The sequence below is a fragment of the Haliotis cracherodii genome, unplaced genomic scaffold (assembly GCF_022045235.1).
Source record: "Haliotis cracherodii isolate W230 unplaced genomic scaffold, xgHalCrac1.p SCAF_4, whole genome shotgun sequence".
NCBI lineage: Eukaryota > Metazoa > Mollusca > Gastropoda > Lepetellida > Haliotidae > Haliotis > Haliotis cracherodii.
The window spans coordinates 54,831,095-54,853,105 of NW_027266297.1; the positions used below are offsets into that span (position 1 = coordinate 54,831,095).

The 22,011-nt window shown below is 44.9% G+C and overlaps 1 protein-coding gene across 1 annotated transcript in view; it reads left to right on the forward strand.

The window, feature by feature from the left end:
- LOC139480568 (KICSTOR complex protein SZT2-like) overlaps positions 1-14,561 on the forward strand; it is a 131,255-nt gene extending 116,694 nt beyond the window's left edge. Inside the window, exons 57-63 of the mRNA XM_071263711.1 lie at positions 71-198; positions 2,997-3,279; positions 4,813-4,975; positions 6,369-6,501; positions 6,797-7,000; positions 10,139-10,207; positions 13,842-14,561. Of these exons, the coding sequence (XP_071119812.1) occupies positions 71-198; positions 2,997-3,279; positions 4,813-4,975; positions 6,369-6,501; positions 6,797-7,000; positions 10,139-10,207; positions 13,842-13,988 (1,127 nt within the window). The 3' untranslated portion in view covers positions 13,989-14,561. The remainder of the gene's footprint in view (positions 1-70; positions 199-2,996; positions 3,280-4,812; positions 4,976-6,368; positions 6,502-6,796; positions 7,001-10,138; positions 10,208-13,841) is intronic.
- The last annotated feature ends 7,450 nt before the right edge of the window (positions 14,562-22,011 follow it).

Consider the following 22,011-nt stretch of genomic DNA (forward strand, 5'->3'; position numbering starts at 1 on the left):
CAGTGATATTGCTGACAGGGTTTTGAGGCTTAATTCAATGTGACCTTGATATTGAGATGATTTGTTTCAGAGTCTGCTGTTCTGCCTGACCTGCCCTGTCCAAGCCCCCAACTGTTTGACTACATGCTGAAGCAGATGAAACAGCATGAGATGAGGGTATTCAAGATGGTCCCAGCCGTGGATGCTGACCTTGACCCAGTAAGTAGCATCAGTCAGTATTTGGTTGCATGGTGTGTGCCTGTTCATCTTTCTTTTCCTTCCACCTGTCCATCCTTCTGGATGATTTAAAGTTAATTGAACTTATGGTGAAAACAAATCTTGTTTGTATCTGGTCTCCTCTTCAGGCCCTCTCTTTTCGGATTTTCATCCAGGGAAATGTAACTCTAATTTGCCAACCTGAAAGTGAAACAGTACCAAGCTTTGAAGTTATTTAAACTTCCATTGATATATTGCCCACTTTCCTCCAGATCTTTTTCTCTCTCTTCCCCACCCCCCCCCCCCCTCAATCACCCACCTCCTTTCCTTATAAACTTACAAGTTTCCATTGTCTTCAAATTATGCGGTCATTTATCATCCATCTATTTATCCTTCGTACATCAACCCCTACACCCACTCATCGTATACACCAAGTCCCCAGTACTTGTCCATTGTTCCACCATCCATCCTCACACCAAGGTCCCCAGTACCTACCCGGTGTTTGAACCATCCATCCATACACCAAGGCCCCCAGTACATACCCAGTGTTTGAACCATCCATCCACACACCAAGGTCCCCAGTACTTGTCCAATGTTTGATCCATCAATCCTCACACCAAGGTCCCCAGTACATACCCAGTGTTTGAACCATCCATCCACACACCAAGGTCCCCAGTACATACCCAGTGTTTGAACCATCCATCCATACACCAAGGCCCCCAGTACATACCCAGTGTTTGAACCATCCATCCACACACCAAGGTCCCCAGTACATACCCAGTGTTTGAACCATCCATCCTCACACCAAGGTCCCCAGTACATACCCAGTGTTTGAACCATCCATCCACACACCAAGGTCCCCAGTACATACTACCCAGTGTTTGAACCATCCATCCTCACACCAAGGTCCCCAGTACATACCCAGTGTTTGATACATCCATCCACACACCAAGGTCCCCAGTACATACCCAGTGTTTGAACCATCCATCCATACACCAAGGCCCCCAGTACATACCCAGTGTTTGAACCATCCATCCACACACCAAGGTCCCCAGTACATACCCAGTGTTTGAACCATCCATCCTCACACCAAGGTCCCCAGTACTTGTCAAAATGTTTGAACCATCCATCTTCACACCAAGGTCCCCAGTACATACCCAGTGTTTGAACCATCCATCCTCACACCAAGGTCCCCAGTACTTGTCAAAATGTTTGAACCATCCATCTTCACACCAAGGTCCCTAGTACATACCCAGTGTTTGAACCATCCATCTACACACCAAGATCCCAAGTACTTGTCCAATGTTTGAAACATCCATCCACACACCAAGGTCCCCAGTACTTGTCCAATGTTTGAACCATCCATCCTCACACCAAGGTCCCCAGTACATACCCAGTGTTTGAACCATCCGTCCTCACACCAAGGTCCCCAGTACATACCCAGTGTTTGAACCATCCATCCACACATCAAGATCCCATGTACTTGTCCAATGTTTGAACCATCCATCCACACACCAAGGTCCCCAGTACATACCCAGTGTTTGAACCATCCATCCACACACCAAGGTCCCCAGTACTTGTCCAATGTTTGAACCATCCATCCTCACACCAAGGTCCCCAGTACATACCCAGTGTTTGAACAATCCATCCACACACCAAGGTCCCCAGTACATACCCAGTGTTTGAACCATCCATCCTCACACCAAGGTCCCCAGTACTTGTCCAATGTTTGAAACATCCGTCCATACACCAAGGCCCCAGTACATACCCAGTGTTTGAACCATCCATCCACACACCAAGGTCCCCAGTACATACCCAGTGTTTGAACCATCCATCCACACACCAAGGTCCCCAAGGTCTTTCCTTCCATCAGCATTCTTCCTACTATCCATTGTCCACTTGTCAGTCCATCCATCATTCTTCCACTCATCTGACCTTCCATCCATGCATCCTTCCACTCCTCAATCCATTTGTCCATTCTTCTATCCACTTATCATACCATCATTCCTTCATTCTTCCACTTTGAACCATCCATCCACACATCAAGATCCCATGTACTTGTCCAATGTTTGAACCATCCATCCACACACCAAGGTCCCCAGTACATACCCAGTGTTTGAACCATCCATCCACACACCAAGGTCCCCAGTACTTGTCCAATGTTTGAACCATCCATCCTCACACCAAGGTCCCCAGTACATACCCAGTGTTTGAACAATCCATCCACACACCAAGGTCCCCAGTACATACCCAGTGTTTGAACCATCCATCCTCACACCAAGGTCCCCAGTACTTGTCCAATGTTTGAAACATCCGTCCATACACCAAGGCCCCAGTACATACCCAGTGTTTGAACCATCCATCCACACACCAAGGTCCCCAGTACATACCCAGTGTTTGAACCATCCATCCACACACCAAGGTCCCCAAGGTCTTTCCTTCCATCAGCATTCTTCCTACTATCCATTGTCCACTTGTCAGTCCATCCATCATTCTTCCACTCATCTGACCTTCCATCCATGCATCCTTCCACTCCTCAATCCATTTGTCCATTCTTCTATCCACTTATCATACCATCATTCCTTCATTCTTCCACTCGTTAGTCCATCCATCTATCAATCCTTCTACTGCACAGTTCATCTGTCATCCATGCTTGCACAAAGTCCTTGTCACCATCCTTCCACTCCAGTGTCATCCATTCTTCCAAGCTCAAAAATAGTGCAGTCCTTACTTCCACCCTGCCATATCCTAACATTGACTACTAGGACTCACTTCATCATTTCAATCCCACCTTAATCCAGGAGTACATCTTTGTGAAGGCAGATGAGTTTGCTCTTGTCCGACACAAGAAGCTGAAGCGTGACACCAAGGACGTGACGGGGATGGAGGCATCTGATGAGTACGATGTGGGGCTAGTCATCATCCATGACAACCCCCGGGGGCTCCTGCAACCCGAGGGGGAGCTGATGGTCCTCAAACTCAAGTTCTTTGTGGTACTAACCCGGCGAAAGGACTGCTTCCCATTGAGGTCTCTGGATAAGAAGATCGGAGAGTTCAGATCAGCAGCAACAAAAACAGCTTTAGGTGAGATTACAATTTAGCTATTTCTGCCAGTGTTTTAACATTGATATCATGACCCAGTTTACCAGCACATAATGGCATTAGTATCTCTGGGTATGAATCAGTGTGTAGTCTGTGGGGATCTGGGTTAGAACCCCTGGAGCACCCATCTATGAATGAGTGTGTAGTCTGTGGGGATCTGGGTTAGATCCCCTGGAGCATCCATCTATGAATGAGTGTGTAGTCTGTGGGGATCTGGGTTAGAACCCTGGAGCATCCATCTATGAATGAGTGTACGAGTCTGTGGGGATCTGGGTTAGAACCCCTGGAGCATCGATCTATGAATGAGTGTGTGGTCTGTGGGGATCTAGGTTAGAACCCTGGAGCATCCATCTATGAATGAGTGTACGAGTCTGTGGGGATCTGGGTTAGAACCCCTGGAGCATCCATCTATGAATGAGTGTGTGGTCTGTGGGGATCTGGGTTAGATCCCCTGGAGCATCCATCTATGAATGAGTGTGTAGTCTGTGGGGATCTGGGTTAGAACCCCTGGAGCATCCATCTATGAATGAGTGTGTGGTCTGTGGGGATCTGGGTTAGATCCCCTGGAGCATCCATCTATGAATCAGTGTGTAGTCTGTGGGATCTGGGTTAGAACCCCTGGAGCATCGATCTATGAATGAGTGTGTGGTCTGTGGGGATCTAGGTTAGAACCCTGGAGCATCCATCTATGAATGAATGGGTGGTCTGTGGGGATCTGGGTTAGATCCCCTGGAGCATCCATCTATGAATCAGTGTGTAGTCTGTGGGATCTGGGTTAGAACCCCTGGAGCATCCGTCTATGAATCAGTGTGTAGTCTGTGGGGATCTGGGTTAGAACCCCTGGAGCATCCGTCTATGAATGAGTGTGTAGTCTGTGGGGATCTGGGTTAGAACCCTGGAGCATCCATCTATGAATGAGTGTACGAGTCTGTGGGGATCTGGGTTAGAACCCCTGGAGCATCCATCTATGAATGAGTGTGTGGTCTGTGGGGATCTGGGTTAGAACCCTGGAGCATCGATCTATGAATGAGTGTGTGGTCTGTGGGGATCTGGGTTAGATCCCCTGGAGCATCCATCTATCAATGAGTGTGTAGTCTGTGGGATCTGGGTTAGAACCCCTGGAGCATCCATCTATGAATGAGTGTACGAGTCTGTGGGGATCTGGGTTAGAACCCTGGAGCATCCATCTATGAATGAGTGTGTGGGGATCTTGATTAAAATTGGTCCTGAAACTGTATTCTTGATGTAAGAGGTGACTGCATTGGCGCTGGTGGTCAGGATGGAGACGTGGCTGATGGTGGATCATGAAACTAGAAGCTTAATGTCCCTGACATCATCAAATCAAAACTTCAAAAAACTTACCATGTGCAGAGTTTGTCCCTAAACTGCCTTGAGTTTGATCCTTGGTGTAGTCATACACATGGGTTTCACCTCAAAGTTGTGAACTATATAACTTTTTGTTAACACATTAAAGCCTGACGACCATGCTTAATACTGAACCTGTTCTCTCTATAGGAATGTTTGACACCCTGGCCACAGCATCAGATGAGGCCAGCCGTCCAGTAGCAGTCAAGCAGCACCTGAGTGTCCGTCAGGAGAAGGTCAACTACCTGGGCTACTCCAATGTCCACCAGACCCCCATCTATGACCTGCTGGTGAAGGAGGTTCAGGCCGGGAGGTAGGTGGTGACAAGTAGAGTCAGTCAGTCCACCAGACCCCCATCTATGACCTGCTGGTGAAGGAGGTGCTGGCCGGGAAGTAGGTGGTGACAAGTAGAGTCAGTCACTCCATGAGACCCCCATCTATGACCTGCTGGTGAAGGAGGTTCAGGCCGGGAAGTAGGTGTGACAAGTAGACTCAGTCAGTCCACCAGACCCCATCTATGACCTGCTGGTGAAGGAGGTTCAGGCAGGGAGGTAGGTGTCGATAAGTAGAGTCGGTCAGTCCACTAGACCCCCATCTATAACCTGCTGGTGAAGGAGGTTTAGGCAGGGAGGTAGGTGTCGATAAGTAGTCAGTCAGTCCACCAGACCCCCATCTATGACCTGCTGGTGAAGGAGGTTCAGGCCGGGAGGTAGGTGGTGACAGTAGTTCAAGTAGAGTCAGTCAGTCCACCAGACCCCATCTATAACCTGCTGGTGAAGGAGGTTCAGGCCGGGAGGTAGGTGGTGACAAGTAGAGTCAGTCAGTCCACCAGACCCCCATCTATGACCTACTGGTGAAGGAGGTTCAGGCAGGGAGGTAGGTGTCGATAAGTAGAGTCAGTCAGTCCACCAGACCCCCATCTATGACCTGCTGGTGAAGGAGGTTCAGACCGGGAGGTAGGTGGTGACAAGTAGTGTCAGTCAGTCCACCAGACCCCCATCTATGACCTGCTGGTGAAGGAGGTTCAGGCCGGGAGGTAGGTGTCGATAAGTAGTCCGTCAGTCCACCAGACCCCATCTATTCTTTCAGTTCCCTAATTTTGTGGCAATATGTTTTTTTGCTATAAATACACAACACGCCGGAGATGTGGTAAGTGGAAAGTGCTAACATGACCAGAATGTTCCAACTGTTGATTAGTTCGAACTCATAAGATTATGAGGAAGTGAAAACATCTGCCGAGAACCTGAATATTCACCCTTTGTCCATAATGCATCATTATTTAACAAGTTCTTGTCCCATAAACCTTTTGCTGCTTGCAAAACTTCATCTGTTAGTTTCATAAAGTCACATGCTCACCAGCTCGCCTGGAAAACAAATAAGGAAAGGAAATAAGGGCCATACTGCGAGATTATGAGACCTTCCTCCCTCCAACATATCCGCTGTCATTGATGTGTACGGAAGAGGACAGAAATCTCGTTTTGATCTGGTAGTCAATAATTACTACTTATAGATATTGTGAAAAACAATGATGCTTTGATTACCAATAACAGTCGCCACTGTTGAATTGTCTATTTAATAAACAAAACTGAAATGAGGTCAGGGTCAGCCAGACTTCAAGTAGAACCAGTCCACCAGCCTGCCAGACACCGACAATGATATGGATTTGCTATATGTGGTGTTTGAATATGCATAACTCTATCTGCCAGAGACAAGATCGCAGAGATGGTGGAGCTGTCGAAAGTGAAGTGTCGCCGGGACTATCTGTGGAACCGGATGAAAGTGATGGAGGAGGACAGTCGCAGGAAGAAACGCAGCGAAACTGAGGAGAGCCGAGACCTGGTTAGTCTTTGATGTAGTCAGTCATTGATGTGATCAGTCCTTGGGGTAGATGTCATTGGTTTTATAAGTCATTAATATAGTCAGTCATTGATGTGATCAGTAATAGTAGTAGTCAATCATTGGTATAATAAGTCATTGGAGTAGTAGTTCATTGATGTGATAAGTCATTGATATGGTCAGTCATTGATGTGATCAGTCTTTTTTATCGTCAGTCATTGAATGATGTTAATCATTTGTGTAGTCCGTCTTTGACGTAATCAGATATGTACCACTCGTGTCTATGTTATGTATGCAGAATCTGGCCCGACTCTGCTTCGAGGAGTACCTTGAGCTGCTTGAGATGGTGACCCGGACTCCCCTTGACGAGGTCGACCCTCAGCTCACCCCCTTCCTCAACATGCCCCTCCAGTGGTACACGCTGCTGTTTGACGTCCTCATCAACAAGTACCCCGACACCCACCGCAGCTTCATCAGTGGCGACGGCCAACAGAGACACATCGTAAGTAGACATGATGCCTGTGGCAATGGCAAACAGACACATCGTGAGTAGACATTACGTTTTTTTTTTATGTCCAACAGACACATTGTGAGAAGTCATGACGGCTCTGGAGACAGACAACAGAAATAAATTGTGTGTGGCAACAGCCAACAGAGACAAATTGTATGTGGAAGTGTGTGGCAACAGCCAACAGAAACAGACTGTGTGTGGCAACGGCCAACAGAGACAGATTGTGTGTGGAAGTGTGTGGCACAGGGGTCCGGAAACCGTCATATGTGCCGGACATGTCCGATTGGGAATCTCAAATATCCGGTTTAAAATATTGCTTAGCGGACATTTAATTTTTTCTGTCCGGACATTTTAAAAAGTATTGTCCGGACATTCTTAAATTTTGACCGGACATGATCAACAGTTAGGACTGAGCAGTTTCTGTCTACAGTTGTAACACAATGAAGATTATCTAAACTGACCAGGTTTATTTTTTTATGATTGCTGTAAATACATCGTACCTATATGATAGTCCAATCGGTCAATCACTGTAATAGGCAATAAACTGAGTTGACACTGATTATTCGAGGATTAATTACTGAGAACATCTTGTTAATTTGAGTGAATGGTGTTTACAACTGTACATAAATACCTTACATCATTTATGTACCTCATTATCCTCACAATGCTACGATACGTAACCTCAGACAAGAAGCGAAAGCGTGACGACAGCCAGTCGAGCAGATCTGCCAAACCCTCAAAGTCTGGACGATCATTTGTAAGTCGTGGCTAACGACTTTCACTTGGTTGACATACAATGAGGATTTGCAGATTTTATTGTTTTCAGTAGCTAGTCGTATATTGAATCTTGATTGACCGCCATTTTGCTTTCTGTGACGATCGATATCATTTTTTTTATGGTCAAGAATTAAGTATAGATGAAAAAAGTATTCAAATAACTATTGCTATCAACGATATTTTAGTATTTGTGATTATATTATCTTGTTTACAAATAATCTTTAGTTAAAAAAACAACTTTTCCCATGAGGTCACGTGATAACCAAATATGGGATAACAGTCTCAATCAAAATGTTACAACGTGTACACTTGAGCAGACTCATGAATATAACTCATGAATATTAATTAGACCATTCACTACGTTAACCTATCGTTATTATAACAGAAACAAACGTATGTATTCCATGTATATCTAAAATGATATTATTTGTTATTAATTGTCCGGTGAATTAAACAATTTAAATTGAAACAATTCATAATTCATCATATTATGAACACGTAACAACTTGTAATGTGTGTGAAAAGTCGTCCTAAAATACGCTATTTGAAGGGACCGTGGCCTAAATGCAAATGTCTGATTGGGATTTTAAATTTTCCGGACCCCTGGTGTGGCAACAGTGAACAGAGGCAGATTGGTTTGTATGTGGAAGTGTCTGGCAACAGCCAAGAGAAACAGATTGTGTGTGGCAACAGCCAACAGAGACAGATTGTGTGTGGAAGTGTGTGGCAACAGCGAACAGAGGCAGATTGTGTGTGACAACAGCCAACAGAGACAGATTGTATGTGGAAGTGTGTGGCAACAGCAAACAGAGGCAGATTGTGTGTGGAAGTATGTGGCAACAGCCATCAGAGGCAGATTGTGTGTGGAAGTGTGTGGCAACAGCCAACAGAGACAGATTGTGTGTGGAAGTGTGTGGCAACAGCAAACAGAGGTAGATTATGTGTGGAAGTGTGTGGCAACAGCCATCAGAGGCTGTTTGTGTGTGGAAGTATGTGGCAACAGCCATCAGAGGCAGATTGTGTGTGGAAGTGTGTGGCAACAGCCAACAGAGACAGATTGTGTGTGGCAACAGCCAACAGAGACAGATTGTGTGTGGAAGTGTGTTGCAACAGCCAACAGAGACAGATTGTGTGTAGAAGTTTGTGGCAACAGCCAACAGAGACAGATTGTGTGTGGAAGTGTGTGGCAACAGCCAACAGAGGCAGATTTTGTGTGGCAACAGCCAACAGAGACATATTGTGTGTGGAAGTTTGTGGCAACAGCCAACAGAGACAGATTGTGTGTGGAAGTGTGTGGCAACAGCCAACAGAGACAGATTGTGTGTGGAAGTGTGTGGCAACAGCCAGCAGAGACCGATTGTGTGTGGCAATAGCCAACAGAGGCAGATTGTGTGTGGAAGTGTGTGGCAACAGCCAACAGAGACAGATTGTGTGTGGAAGTGTGTGGCAACAGCCAACAGAGACAGATTGTGTGTGGAAGTGTGAGGCAACAGCCAACAGAGACCGATTGTGTGTGGCAACAGCCAACAGAGGCAGATTGTGTGTGGAAGTGTGTGGCAACAGCCAACAGAGGCAGATTGTGTGTGGATGTGTGTGTGTGGCAACAGCCAACAGAGGCTGTTTGTGTGTGGAAGTGTGTGGCAACAGCCAACAGAGGCAGATTGTGTGTGGATGTGTGTGTGGCAACAGCCAACAGAGACAGATTTTGTGTGGCAACAGCCAACAGAGGCAGATTGTGTGTGGAAGTGTGTGGCAACAGCCAACAGAGGCAGATTGTGTGTGGATGTGTGTGTGGCAACAGCCAACAGAGGCAGATTGTGTGTGGATGTGTGTGTGGCAACAGCCAACAGAGGCTGTTTGTGTGTGGAAGTGTGTGGCAACAGCCAACAGAGGCAGATTGTGTGTTGATGTGTGTGTGGCAACAGCCAACAGAGGCTGTATGTGTGTTGAAGTGTGTGGCAACAGCCAACAGAGGCAGATTGTGTGTGGAAGTGTGTGGCAACAGCCAACAGAGGCTGTTTGCGTGTGAAAGTGTGTGGCAACAGCCAACAGAAGCAGATTGTGTGTGGAAGTGTGTGGCAACAGCCAACAGAGGCAGATTGTGTGTGGAAGTGTGTGGCAACAGCCAACAGAGGCAGATTGTGTGTGGCAACAGCCACCAGAAGGTTGTGGGGTGGCTCAGTTGGTCTTTCTGTTTCCTGCATGTATGTCATATACAGTAGCTACCATACCTGCTCCACTAGCAGCCCTGACTATGTGGAGAATAAGCAGAACATACATACATAAGTTTTCACTGTATTTATATTTGTTATTTCTAAAAACAAGAAAGATACACATGTTGTTTTCTTTCAGCTGATTCTCAATCCAAACAACCTTGACATGTTCATGATGGCCTCCGCTGACTACAAGGCTAACAGAGGGGTAGGTAGTGTCTTTTGTCCTGACCTTCATTGACTACAAGGTTAACAGAGGGGTAGGTAGTGTCTTTTGTCCTGACCTTCATTGACTACAAGGTTAACAGAGGGGTATTTAGTGTCTTTTGTCCTGACCTTCATTGTCTACAAGGTTAACAGAGGGGTATTTAGTGTCTTTTGTCCTGACCTTCATTAACTACAAGGTTAACAGAGGGGTAGGTAGTGTCTTTTGTTCTAACCTTCATTGACTACAAGGTTAACAGAAGGATAAATAGTGTCTTTTGTCCTGACCTTCATTGTCTACAAGGTTAACAGAGGGGTATATAGTGTCTTTTGTTCTGACCTTCATTGTCTACAAGGTTAACAGAGGGGTAGATAGTGTCTCTTGTCCTGACCTTCATTGTCTACAAGGTTAACAGAGGGGTATATAGTGTCTTTTGTTCTGACCTTCATTGTCTACAAGGTTAACAGAGGGGTAGATAGTGTCTCTTGTCCTGACCTTCATTGTCTACAAGGTTAACAGAGGGGTAGATAGTGTCTTTTGTTCTGACCTTCATTGTCTACAAGGTTAACAGAGGGGTAGGTAGTGTCCTTTGTTCTGACCTTCATTGTCTACAAGGTTAACAGAGGGGTAGATAGTGTCTTTTGTCCTGACCTTCATTGTCTACAAGGTTAACAGAGTTGTAGGTAGTGTCTCTTGTCCTGACCTTCATTGTCTACAAGGTTAACAGAGGGGTATTTAGTGTCTTTTGTCCTGACCTTCATTGTCTACAAGGTTAACAGAGGGGTAGATAGTGTCTTTTGTCCTGACCTTCATTGTCTACAAGGTTAACAGAGGGGTATTTGGTGTCTCTTGTCCTGACCTTCATTGTCGACAAGGTTAACAGAGGGGTAGGTAGTGTCTTTTGTCCTGACCTTCATTGTCTACAAGGTTAACAGAGGGGTATTTAGTGTCTTTTGTCCTGACCTTCATCGTCTACAAGGTAAACAGAGGGGTAGATAGTGTCTCTTGTCCTGACCTTCATTGTCTACAAGGTTAACAGAGGGGTATATAGTGTCTTTTGTCCTGACCTTCAATGTCTACAAGGTTGACAGAGGGGTAGATAGTGTCTTTTGTCCTGACTTCTATCTATCCTCCCTTAAATCTATAACTTTTGTTGTTGTTCTGGCAAGTCTTCAAAAAATGTACTAGCAGTTTACTGAACCATGAAAATGTTAACCTCCCATAATGCCGAATAAAGGTAGCAGTTCTGCACAGAATATATCCATCTATCCCCTACAGGGCTGTGTATCCTTCACTTACTGTATCCATCCATCCATCTCCTACAGGAGCCGTGTATCCTCCGTCTAATGTATCCATCCATCTCCTACTGGAGCTGTGTATCCTCCACCTAATGTCTCCATCCATCTCCTAAAGGAGCTGTGTATCCTCCACCTAATGTATCCATCCATCTCCTACAGGAGCTGTGTATCCTCCGGCTAATGTATCCATCCATCAATCTCCTACAGGAGCAGTGTATCCTCCACCTAATGTATCCATCCATCCATCTCCTACAGGAGCTGTGTATCCTCCACCTAATGTATCCATCCATCTCCTACAGGAGCTGTGTATCCTCCACCTAATGTATCGATCCATCTCCTACAGGAGCTATGTATCTCCCGCCTAATGTATCCCTCCATCTCCTACAGGAGCTGTGTATCCTCCACCTAATGTATCGATCCATCTCCTACAGGAGCTGTGTATCCTCCACCTAATGTATCCCTCCATCTCCTACAGGAGCCGTGTATCCTCCACTTAATGTATCGATCCATCTCCTACAGGAGCTGTGTATCCTCCACCTAATGTATCCATCCATCTCCTACAGGAGCTGTGTATCCTCCACCTAATGTATCCATCCATCTCCTACAGGAGCTGTGTATCCTCCACCTAATGTATCCATCCATCCATCTCCTACAGGAGCTATGTATCCTCCACCTAATGTATCCATCCGTCCATCCATCTCCTATAGGAGCTGTGTATCCTCCACCTAATGTATACATCCATCCATCTCCTACAGGAGCTGTGTATCCTCCACCTAATGTATCCCTCCATCTCCTGCAGGAGCTGTGTATCCTCCACCTAATGTATCCATCCATCCATCTCCTACAGGAGCTGTGTATCCTCCACCTAATGTATCCATCCATCTCCTACAGGAGCTGTGTATCCTCCACCTAATGTATCCATCCATCTCCTACAGGAGCTATGTATCCTCCACCTAATGTATCCATCCATCTCCTACAGGAGCTGTGTATCCTCCACCTAATGTATCCCTCCATCTCCTACAGGAGCTGTGTATCCTCCACCTAATGTATCCATCCATCTCCTACAGGAGCTGTGTATCCTCCACCTAATGTATCCATCCATCCATCTCCTACAGGAGCTATGTATCCTCCACCTAATGTATCCATCCATCCATCCATCCATCTCCTACAGGAGCTGTGTATCCTTCACCTAATGTATCCATCCATCCATCTCCTACAGGAGCTGTGTATCCTCCACCTAATGTATCCCTCCATCTCCTGCAGGAGCTGTGTATCCTCCACCTAATGTATCCATCCATCTCCTACAGGAGCTATGTATCCTCCACCTTACGTATCCCTCCATCTCCTCCAGGAGCTGTGTATCCTCCACCTAATGTATCCATCCATCTCCTACAGGAGCTGTGTATCCTCCACCTAATGTATCCCTCCATCTCCTACAGGAGCTATGTATCCTCCACCTAATGTATCCATCCATCTCCTACAGGAGCTGTGTATCCTCCACCTAATGTATCCATTCATCTCCTACAGGAGCTGTGTTTCCTCCACCTAATGTATCCCTCCATCTCCTACAGGAGTTATGTATCCTCCACCTAATGTATCCATCCATCTCCTACAGGAGCTGTGTATCCTCCACCTAATGTATCCATCCATCCATCCATCTCCTCCAGGAGCTGTGTATCCTCCGCCTAATGTATCCATCCATCTCCTACAGGAGCTATGTATCCTCCACCTAATGTATCCATCCATCTCCTACAGGAGCTGTGTATCCTCCACCTAATGTATCCATCCATCTCCTACAGGAGCTGTGTTTCCTCCACCTTATGTATCCATCCATCTCCTACAGGAGCTGTGTATCCTCCACCTAATGTATCCCTCCATCTCCTACAGGAGCTATGTATCCTCCACCTAATGTATCCATCCATCTCCTACATGAGCTATGTATCCTCAACCTAATGTATCCCTCCATCTCCTACAGGAGCTGTGTATCCTCCACCTAATGTATCCCTCCATCTCCTACAGGAGCTATGTATCCTCCACCTAATGTATCCATCCATCTCCTACAGGAGCTGTGTATCCTCCACCTAATGTATCCATCCTTCTACTACAGGAGCTGTGTATCCTCCACTTAATGTATCCCTCCATCTCCTACAGGAGCTATGTATCCTCCACCTAATGTATCCATCCATCTCCTACAGGAGCTGTGTATCCTCCACCTAATGTATCCATCCATCCATCCATCCATCTCCTCCAGGAGCTGTGTATCCTCCGCCTAATGTATCCATCCATCTCCTACAGGAGCTATGTAACCTCCACCTAATGTATCCATCCATCACCTACAGGAGCTGTGTATTGTGCACCTGGAGCCGCAGCTGGACCAGGAACACACGCCAACCAACCCCAACCTACCAGTTTTCACAACGCAGTCCCACATTGAGGACTTTGTCAATGCATGCATATTTCACACATGGACGTACATGCTGCAGTAGACGTCGAATCCACTGAATTTATCCTTCTGTGTTATGCACAAGACTGTCAGGTCCTCACAGAGATGGCAGCCTGGTGTGGATCCATCACGGACCATTGATCCATGCATACTCGGAACCTTGTGCCATATCCCTGCATACAACATACATGGAGATGTGACACTCTTCTCATGCTGTACATATAAGTACTGACATCTACGCAATCATGTTTATGTTTGATATGGATTTGTATGATGACTAAAAGTGAGTAGAAATATAGATGTGAGATATATTGTAGAATTTTATACCAGTGTCTTTCAGTATGGTGCAGGCTACTTGGCATCAATAAAGCCTACTTGTGACAGTAATGTACATAATCGAACACATTGTTGTAAACGAAAATTTGAAATTTCAGAATATTGTGTGTCAAAATATCTGTGTAAAATACCCGCTTATCTTCTAGGGTTGAAATCTACAATGTATTATCGGGTAGGCTGAAAATCCTAAGATGATTTTGTCTCATGCAGTGATTTGTTTTGTATTCACTCCCGTACTTGCTGTAAAGATTGACTAAACTGTGGATTGGATGGCTACACTATGACCTGACTGTCTTCTGACAGCGTACATCATTACTCATGCTATCAACCAGTGTGTGTGCGTGTGCGTGTGTGTGTGCATGTGCGTGCATGCGTGCGTGGGTGAATACATGTGTGTACTAAGGTTGTTCTCTGTATTCCTGTTTGTTCCTATAGTACTTGTTCATACAACTGTGTAGATACCTGTTTGATGTGTCAGCCTCATGGAGGGATACAACTCCTGAAGCCTATACTGAACTCATCTGTAATGATGTGAACTACTCATTAATTCATGTCAAGTTGTTCATGAAACAGACTACCACTAAATGTATGGTTAAAGTAAAGGAGCTGACTGAATCAAGGCATTGTGATGATGACGATGACGATGATGACGATGATCCAGGGATAAACAGTATCTACAATTATGTAAAGTAGCCAGTGTGTGTTAAAGATTCCTCTCTGAAAATATGCTGATTTTGGGTGTGCGAAACAACCGTCTGTGATATTTGGCATAGCACCATGGTTGTGTTTGTGAGAAAGCTTCCTACTAAACACATGAGTCACCATCCAAAAAACATCTTAGTCCTTTCATGTTGCTTGTAATGTGAGAGTTTTATTTGGTAGGTGTTTTATATGATGCTCATGACAGTTTTGAACATTTGACACAAGGCTGATAAACCAGCCAGAGATAAAACATTTTGCTTATATATGCTCATGAATATTTGAATTTGTTTGAATGATAACCTTTGAAAAGAAATAGGTACAAATTAAATAGTTCCCGGAAGTGACAGTGTTCTTGAAATGTTGACTGTCTCTGAGAGGTGACAGTGTTCTTGAAATGTTGACTGTCTCTGTGAGAGGTGACAGTGTTCTTGAAATGTTGAATGTCTCTGTGAGAGGTGACAGTTGTGTTCTTGAAATGTTAAAAGTTAATCTATCAGGGGATCGAGATAACTGTGTTTGGAACAGTTGAATGTCAACTGTCTAGTCATAAAGCCAGTATTTGTGAGGTACTGGGACATGAGTTCTGTTACATAGTAGTATTACTGCTCCTCCGGGAGACTTGGGAAGAAACCAGTGTTGTCAGTGTCACAGTGACCCCCCTAATAACGAGGAATGAGTCAGTTTGGTTTAGAGCCTCAGTTTCAGTTCTGTCTCTGCATGTCAGCTTGATGTGGGAGGACGTGTCAGCTTGATGTAGGAGGACATGTCAGCTTGATGTGGGAGGACATGTCAGCTTGATGTGGGAGGACGTGCCACCGTGACACAGGACACACAAACTTCCCACTATGATGAAACCAGAGAGCAGGGTGCTAACAAACCAACGATCATAATTAAGGTGCTGTGGTACTCAAACTGACGACCAGCATGATCCATGCATGTCTAAGGGAAGCAACTCTGTATGGGTTGCTTCAAGTTTTATCACTCGGCTACCATTGTCAATCACATGGATGAATGGGGAGCATAATGTCTACAGTTTGATATGTCAAGTATTATAAGATGGTTATATGTGTATAAAATACAAGTATTGCAATATGAATGTCAGTATAAAGATTGTATATACAGTGATTAGTGCTCATATTGGTGTGTTTTCCTATGATATTCTGTGCTGCATGATTGTGTACTGGTATGATGTTTTGTTTGCTCAGTGTTCTGTACTATACTACCCACAGAAAGTAAGGGAATGATCATCAGGATGAATATATTTGGGCACAGTTAACATTATAAGTTGTTCAGGATCACAGTAGCAGGATCATGGTGTACATGGTTTTTTTTTGCGTAAAACGTGATGTACCTCCCGTGATCCTGCTACAATGAATGTATCTTACCGACATGTTTAAATGTGACATTGTAAAAGAATTAACACAAATTCAAAATTGATAGAAAACAGCTGTTCGATTGAGCTGAGGTTAACTTGTGCTGTCACGTGACTTTCATTGACTCAGAAAAAGCATGCTGCTTTTAGCTTTGAAGTGGGGTATAAGGGATTAATTCTGCTTCTCAGAAATCCACATGCACCCTGTATTGCTCATGGTGGGGTATAAGAGATTTATTCCCCAGCTTTGAAATTTATCCCCATCCAAGGCGGGTTACACAGTATTTTATCAAGATCACGTGGACCAATCAGATCTCATCATTCTGACATGGAGGTATTATAGATTTTCTTGGACAACCTATATTTTTATGTCACTACTGACTTCCAAGAAATCAGTGACTTAGATTATATTTTGTCGAAGCAAAAAGAAAAGCTAGTGAGGCATTCCTGTCTTTTCTCTGCACTTAATTTTGTTATCAAGCCTTATCACCCACAGTCAGAAGCAAGATTAGAACTGGTTAGGACTTAAATTGACTGATATTGCCCATAAGGATGTTTCCAGTGCAGAGAAATGTATGCTATAAAACCTGGTTCTGGGTAAGTCCAAACTTTCATTATACAGCTGTGTCTGTTTGGATAAAACCCTTTTTCAGAATTTCCCCTATATTTCCCCCCAAGGTATTTCGGTTTGTGCCCCTATATTTCTAGCAGTGATGGCTGGGATACCTGTCATTCTCTTACCATCTGTGGGAAGTATCTGACCTTTCAGTTCTCAAGAATAGCATAGTATGTGTAGTTACAGACAGAATATCAGTAGTTGCAATATTTCATGTGCGATTGAGTTTCAGTGATATTGACTAGTGCTATGACCAGAGCCATTGACTCTGTATGATGTGTTCAATAAAATATAAGTCTAGCTCTCAGGACTGTACATATCGTTAGAAAATGTAATATAATCATGTCAGCATGGGGCTCTTAAGTTCACCTGAATCTTCTGTAGTACTACCATCAAAGGAAAACTAGTTACTATTACATTTCCTCTATTTGATGCTGGACCTCTATTTGATGCTGGAGCTCCAGTACACACTGGCCTCTATTTGATGCTGGAGCTCCAGTACAGGCAAGCCTCTATTTGATGCTGGAGCTCCAGTACACACTGGCCTCTATTTGATGCTGGAGCTCCAGTACACACTGGCCTCTATTTGATGCTGGAGCTCCAGTACACACTGGCCTCTATTTGATGCTGGAGCTCCAGTACACACTGGCCTCTATTTGATGCTGGAGCTCCAGTACACACTGGCCTCTATTTGATGCTGGAGCTCCAGTACACACTGGCCTCTATTTGATGCTGGACCACCAGTACATGCCGGCCTCTATTTGATGCTGGACCACCAGTACATGCCGGCCTCTATTTGATGCTGGAGCTCCAGTACAGGCAAGCCTCTATTTGATGCTGGAGCTCCAGTACACACTGGCCTCTATTTGATGCTGGAGCTCCAGTACACACTGGCCTCTATTTGATGCTGGAGCTCCAGTACACACTGGCCTCTATTTGATGCTGGACCTACAGTACACGCCGGCCTCTATTTGATGCTGGACCTCCAGTACACATTGGCCTCTATTTGATGCAGGACCTCCAATACACACCGGCCTCTATTTGATGCTGGACCACCAGTACATGCCGGCCTCTATTTGATGCTGGACCACCAGTACATGCCGGCCTCTATTTGATGCTGGAGCTCCAGTACACACTGGCCTCTATTTGATGCTGGAGCTCCAGTACACACTGGCCTCTATTTGATGCTGGAGCTCCAGTACACACTGGCCTCTATTTGATGCTGGAGCTCCAGTACACACTGGCCTCTATTTGATGCTGGAGCTCCAGTACACACTGGCCTCTATTTGATGCTGGAGCTCCAGTACACACTGGCCTCTATTTGATGCTGGACCACCAGTACATGCCGGCCTCTATTTGATGCTGGACCACCAGTACATGCCAGCCTCTATTTGATGCTGGAGCTCCAGTACAGGCAAGCCTCTATTTGATGCTGGAGCTCCAGTACACACTGGCCTCTATTTGATGCTGGAGCTCCAGTACACACTGGCCTCTATTTGATGCTGGAGCTCCAGTACACACTGGCCTCTATTTGATGCTGGACCTACAGTACACGCCGGCCTCTATTTGATGCTGGACCTCCAGTACACATTGGCCTCTATTTGATGCAGGACCTCCAATACACACCGGCCTCTATTTGATGCTGGACCACCAGTACATGCCGGCCTCTATTTGATGCTGGACCACCAGTACATGCCGGCCTCTATTTGATGCTGGAGCTCCAGTACACACTGGCCTCTATTTGATGCAGGACCTCCACTACATGCCGGCCTCTATTTGATGCAGGACCTCCAGTAGACGCCGGCCTCTATTTGATGTTGGACCTCCAGTACACACCGGCCTCTATTTGATGCAGGACCTCCAGTACACGCTGGCCTCTATTTGATGCTGGACCTCCAGTACACAACGGCCTCTATTTGATGCTGAACCTCCAGTAGACGCCGGCCTCTATTTGATGCTGGACCTCCAGTACACGCTGGCCTCTATTTGATGCAGGACCTCCAGTACACGCCGGCCTCTATTTGATGCTGGATCTCCACTACATGCCGGCCTCTGTTTGATGCTGGACCTCCAGTACACGCCGGCCTCTATTTGATGCAGGACCGCCAGTACACGCCTGCCTCTATTTGATGCAGGAACTCCAGTACATGCCGGCCTCTATTTGATGCTGGACCACCAGTACATGCCGGCCTCTATTTGATGCTGGACCTCCAGTACACACTGGCCTCTATTTGATGCAGGACCTCCACTACATGCCGGCCTCTATTTGATGCAGGACCTCCAGTAGACGCCGGCCTCTATTTGATGTTGGACCTCCAGTACACACCGGCCTCTATTTGATGCTGGACCTCCAGTAGACGCCGGCCTCTATTTGATGCTGGACCTCCAGTACACGCTGGCCTCTATTTGATGCAGGACCTCCAGTACACGCCGGCCTCTATTTGATGCTGGATCTCCACTACATGCCGGCCTCTGTTTGATGCTGGACCTCCAGTACACGCCGGCCTCTATTTGATGCAGGACCGCCAGTACACACCTGCCTCTATTTGATGCAGGAACTCCAGTAGACGCCGGCCTCTATTTGATGCTGGACCTCCAGTAGACGCCGGCCTCTACTCAATGCTGGATCTCCACTACATGCCGGCCTCTATTCGATGCTGGCCCTCCAGTAGACACCGGCCTCTATTTGATGCAGGACCTCCAGTACACACTGGCCTCTATTTGATGCTGGACCTCCAGTACACGCCGGCCTCTATTTGATGCTGGACCTCCAGTACACGCCGGCCTCTGTTTGATGCAGGACCTCCAGTACACGCCGGCCTCTATTTGATGCTGGACCTCCAGTATATCCCGGCCTCTGTTTGATGCTGGACCTCCAGTACACGCCAGCCTCTATTTGTCGGGTGGTCATATGCTGTGTCCGGAAAATAGAAGTCGGGCCTCTATTAGGTTAATGATGACAGTTTCCTACCCTTTGTAGGACTCCGGGATCGGGTGGTCAGGCTCGCTGACTTAATAGCTTGATTGATGCATGCATCCAATTGCATGGATCGATGCTCATGATGTCAATCACTGGATTGTCTGGTCCAGACTCAATTATTTACAGACTGCCCTCATATAGCTGGAATATTGCTGAGTGTGGGGTTGAACAACAAACAAAAAAAACAAACAAACTTTTTAGGATTCGGTAAGGTAATGAATGGGTTGCCACTGTCCCAGCATTAAATAGATTAGATGCATATGCGATATTAATAGACACACAAGCATCTAATAGAGGAAGTATGGTAATGGTTCTATGTAAAAGTATACAAAAATTTGTACTTTAAGATGTTGCACAGCATATACTTGCTGTATAGTATGTTATACAATTATACATCAGTGACTCGGTGGTTGTTGCCATGGCGACTTTTTAAAAAATTTGTTTGGAATTCTGTAAGCAATCTTATGACACCATTGCTCAAACTAACACAATTAACCTTGATCATCACTGTGTTTTAGGGTTGATGCGAGGTCATAAGACATCAACATACACAGGGATCAAATTTAACATACACGCTCTAGGAATATAATGAATGACACATTGATACAGGAAAAGATGGCCAGGTGAGCTTAAGGTTTTATGTTTCTTGTACGAAATTTGAGAACACATTTTTGGTTCTACAAAGAGAGGCCTAGTTGGCATTTTTTCTTGTCTGTATATACATTTTACAGTGCAAGAGTGCAGATATGCACATTTGTTTATCATGCTTTTATATATTATAAATGAAAGTATTTCTGATAATTTTTGTTTTTTTATGTGAACTGGGTTTTTCACATGAATTTTGAACCCAGGTATAAAATTCTAGGCAAAGGCAACTTATTTTATCCTTTGTTCTTTGTACAGGATTTGATATGAAAATGTGTTTTAATCATAAGAAGATAATTGTGTGTGAAGGCTAGAAAACCTTCCTTCCCATGTTTATTTTCGTTAAGTTTGAGTTTGGGTTTGTGAGGAACGTGTTGGGTGAGAAATATAACCATCAGAGCAGGATTCTTGCCTCAGTTTCATTTTGTTTTATTCCAGTGTCAGAAGAAACTTCATATCTTCGTACTCAACACCAAAATAAAAATTTCCTTTTTATCATGTGTAACCAACCATGAGATAAGGGATCTTATGTGTGAAAAATTACATATTGACTTATTATATTTTAAAACTAGAGTGTCTGAGGACCACAAAAATACCATTCATAAGCTTCATTTCACATTTATTACAGTGATGGCATCAAACATTTGGACTCATCTACTGCAAACTCCCATGTTCAGGCATATAACTGTTTATGTAATGATTGCAGTTTAGAGATAATGTCTGATTTTTTGAAAGTAGACATGTATGCTGAAATATTTTGAAATAATGTTTTATTATGTTACGAAATAACAAGAGACAATAAAATATTTTTGTACAGTCCGCACTCTATTCTTACGGAAGTAAGTTGACATCAAACGTCATTTTTGACGTCACAGCACAAATTGTATTCTAGCACCCATAAGGTCCCTTTTCACCAGGTGGGTCACATGTTGTGATTTTTTAAAAGCACTCTACTCAAAACGCCCTTTGCATTTGAAGATTTCTTTGTAGCACATAGTGGGTATGCTATACCATGTTGATAATTAACCCTGATCTCAATATGAGAAAACAGTCCGAAAAATGTAACCCACGTCCAACTGACATCACCATTCAAAACAAAAAGTCCAGACTATCCTGACCGTCAACAGCCTAGGGATCATTGAAGCTGATTTACGTGGTGAACCCAAAATATTTCCAGCAATGTTTGTGATCTTTACATATGTTACATTGATATGCCTCTTTTTTTCACTGCCCATCAGAAATGTTCCTCACTATAGGGGTACATTCAGTTTGAAAGGGAAAGGAACATGTTCAAATGCCCTAGTTTGTTGTGTACACAGTAAAACATGGATCAGTCTGTAAATCCATATCATCATCATCATCATTATTTAGATTTAGTTACCAGTACATCTGTTAGTTATTTTTGCTTTGAGTAT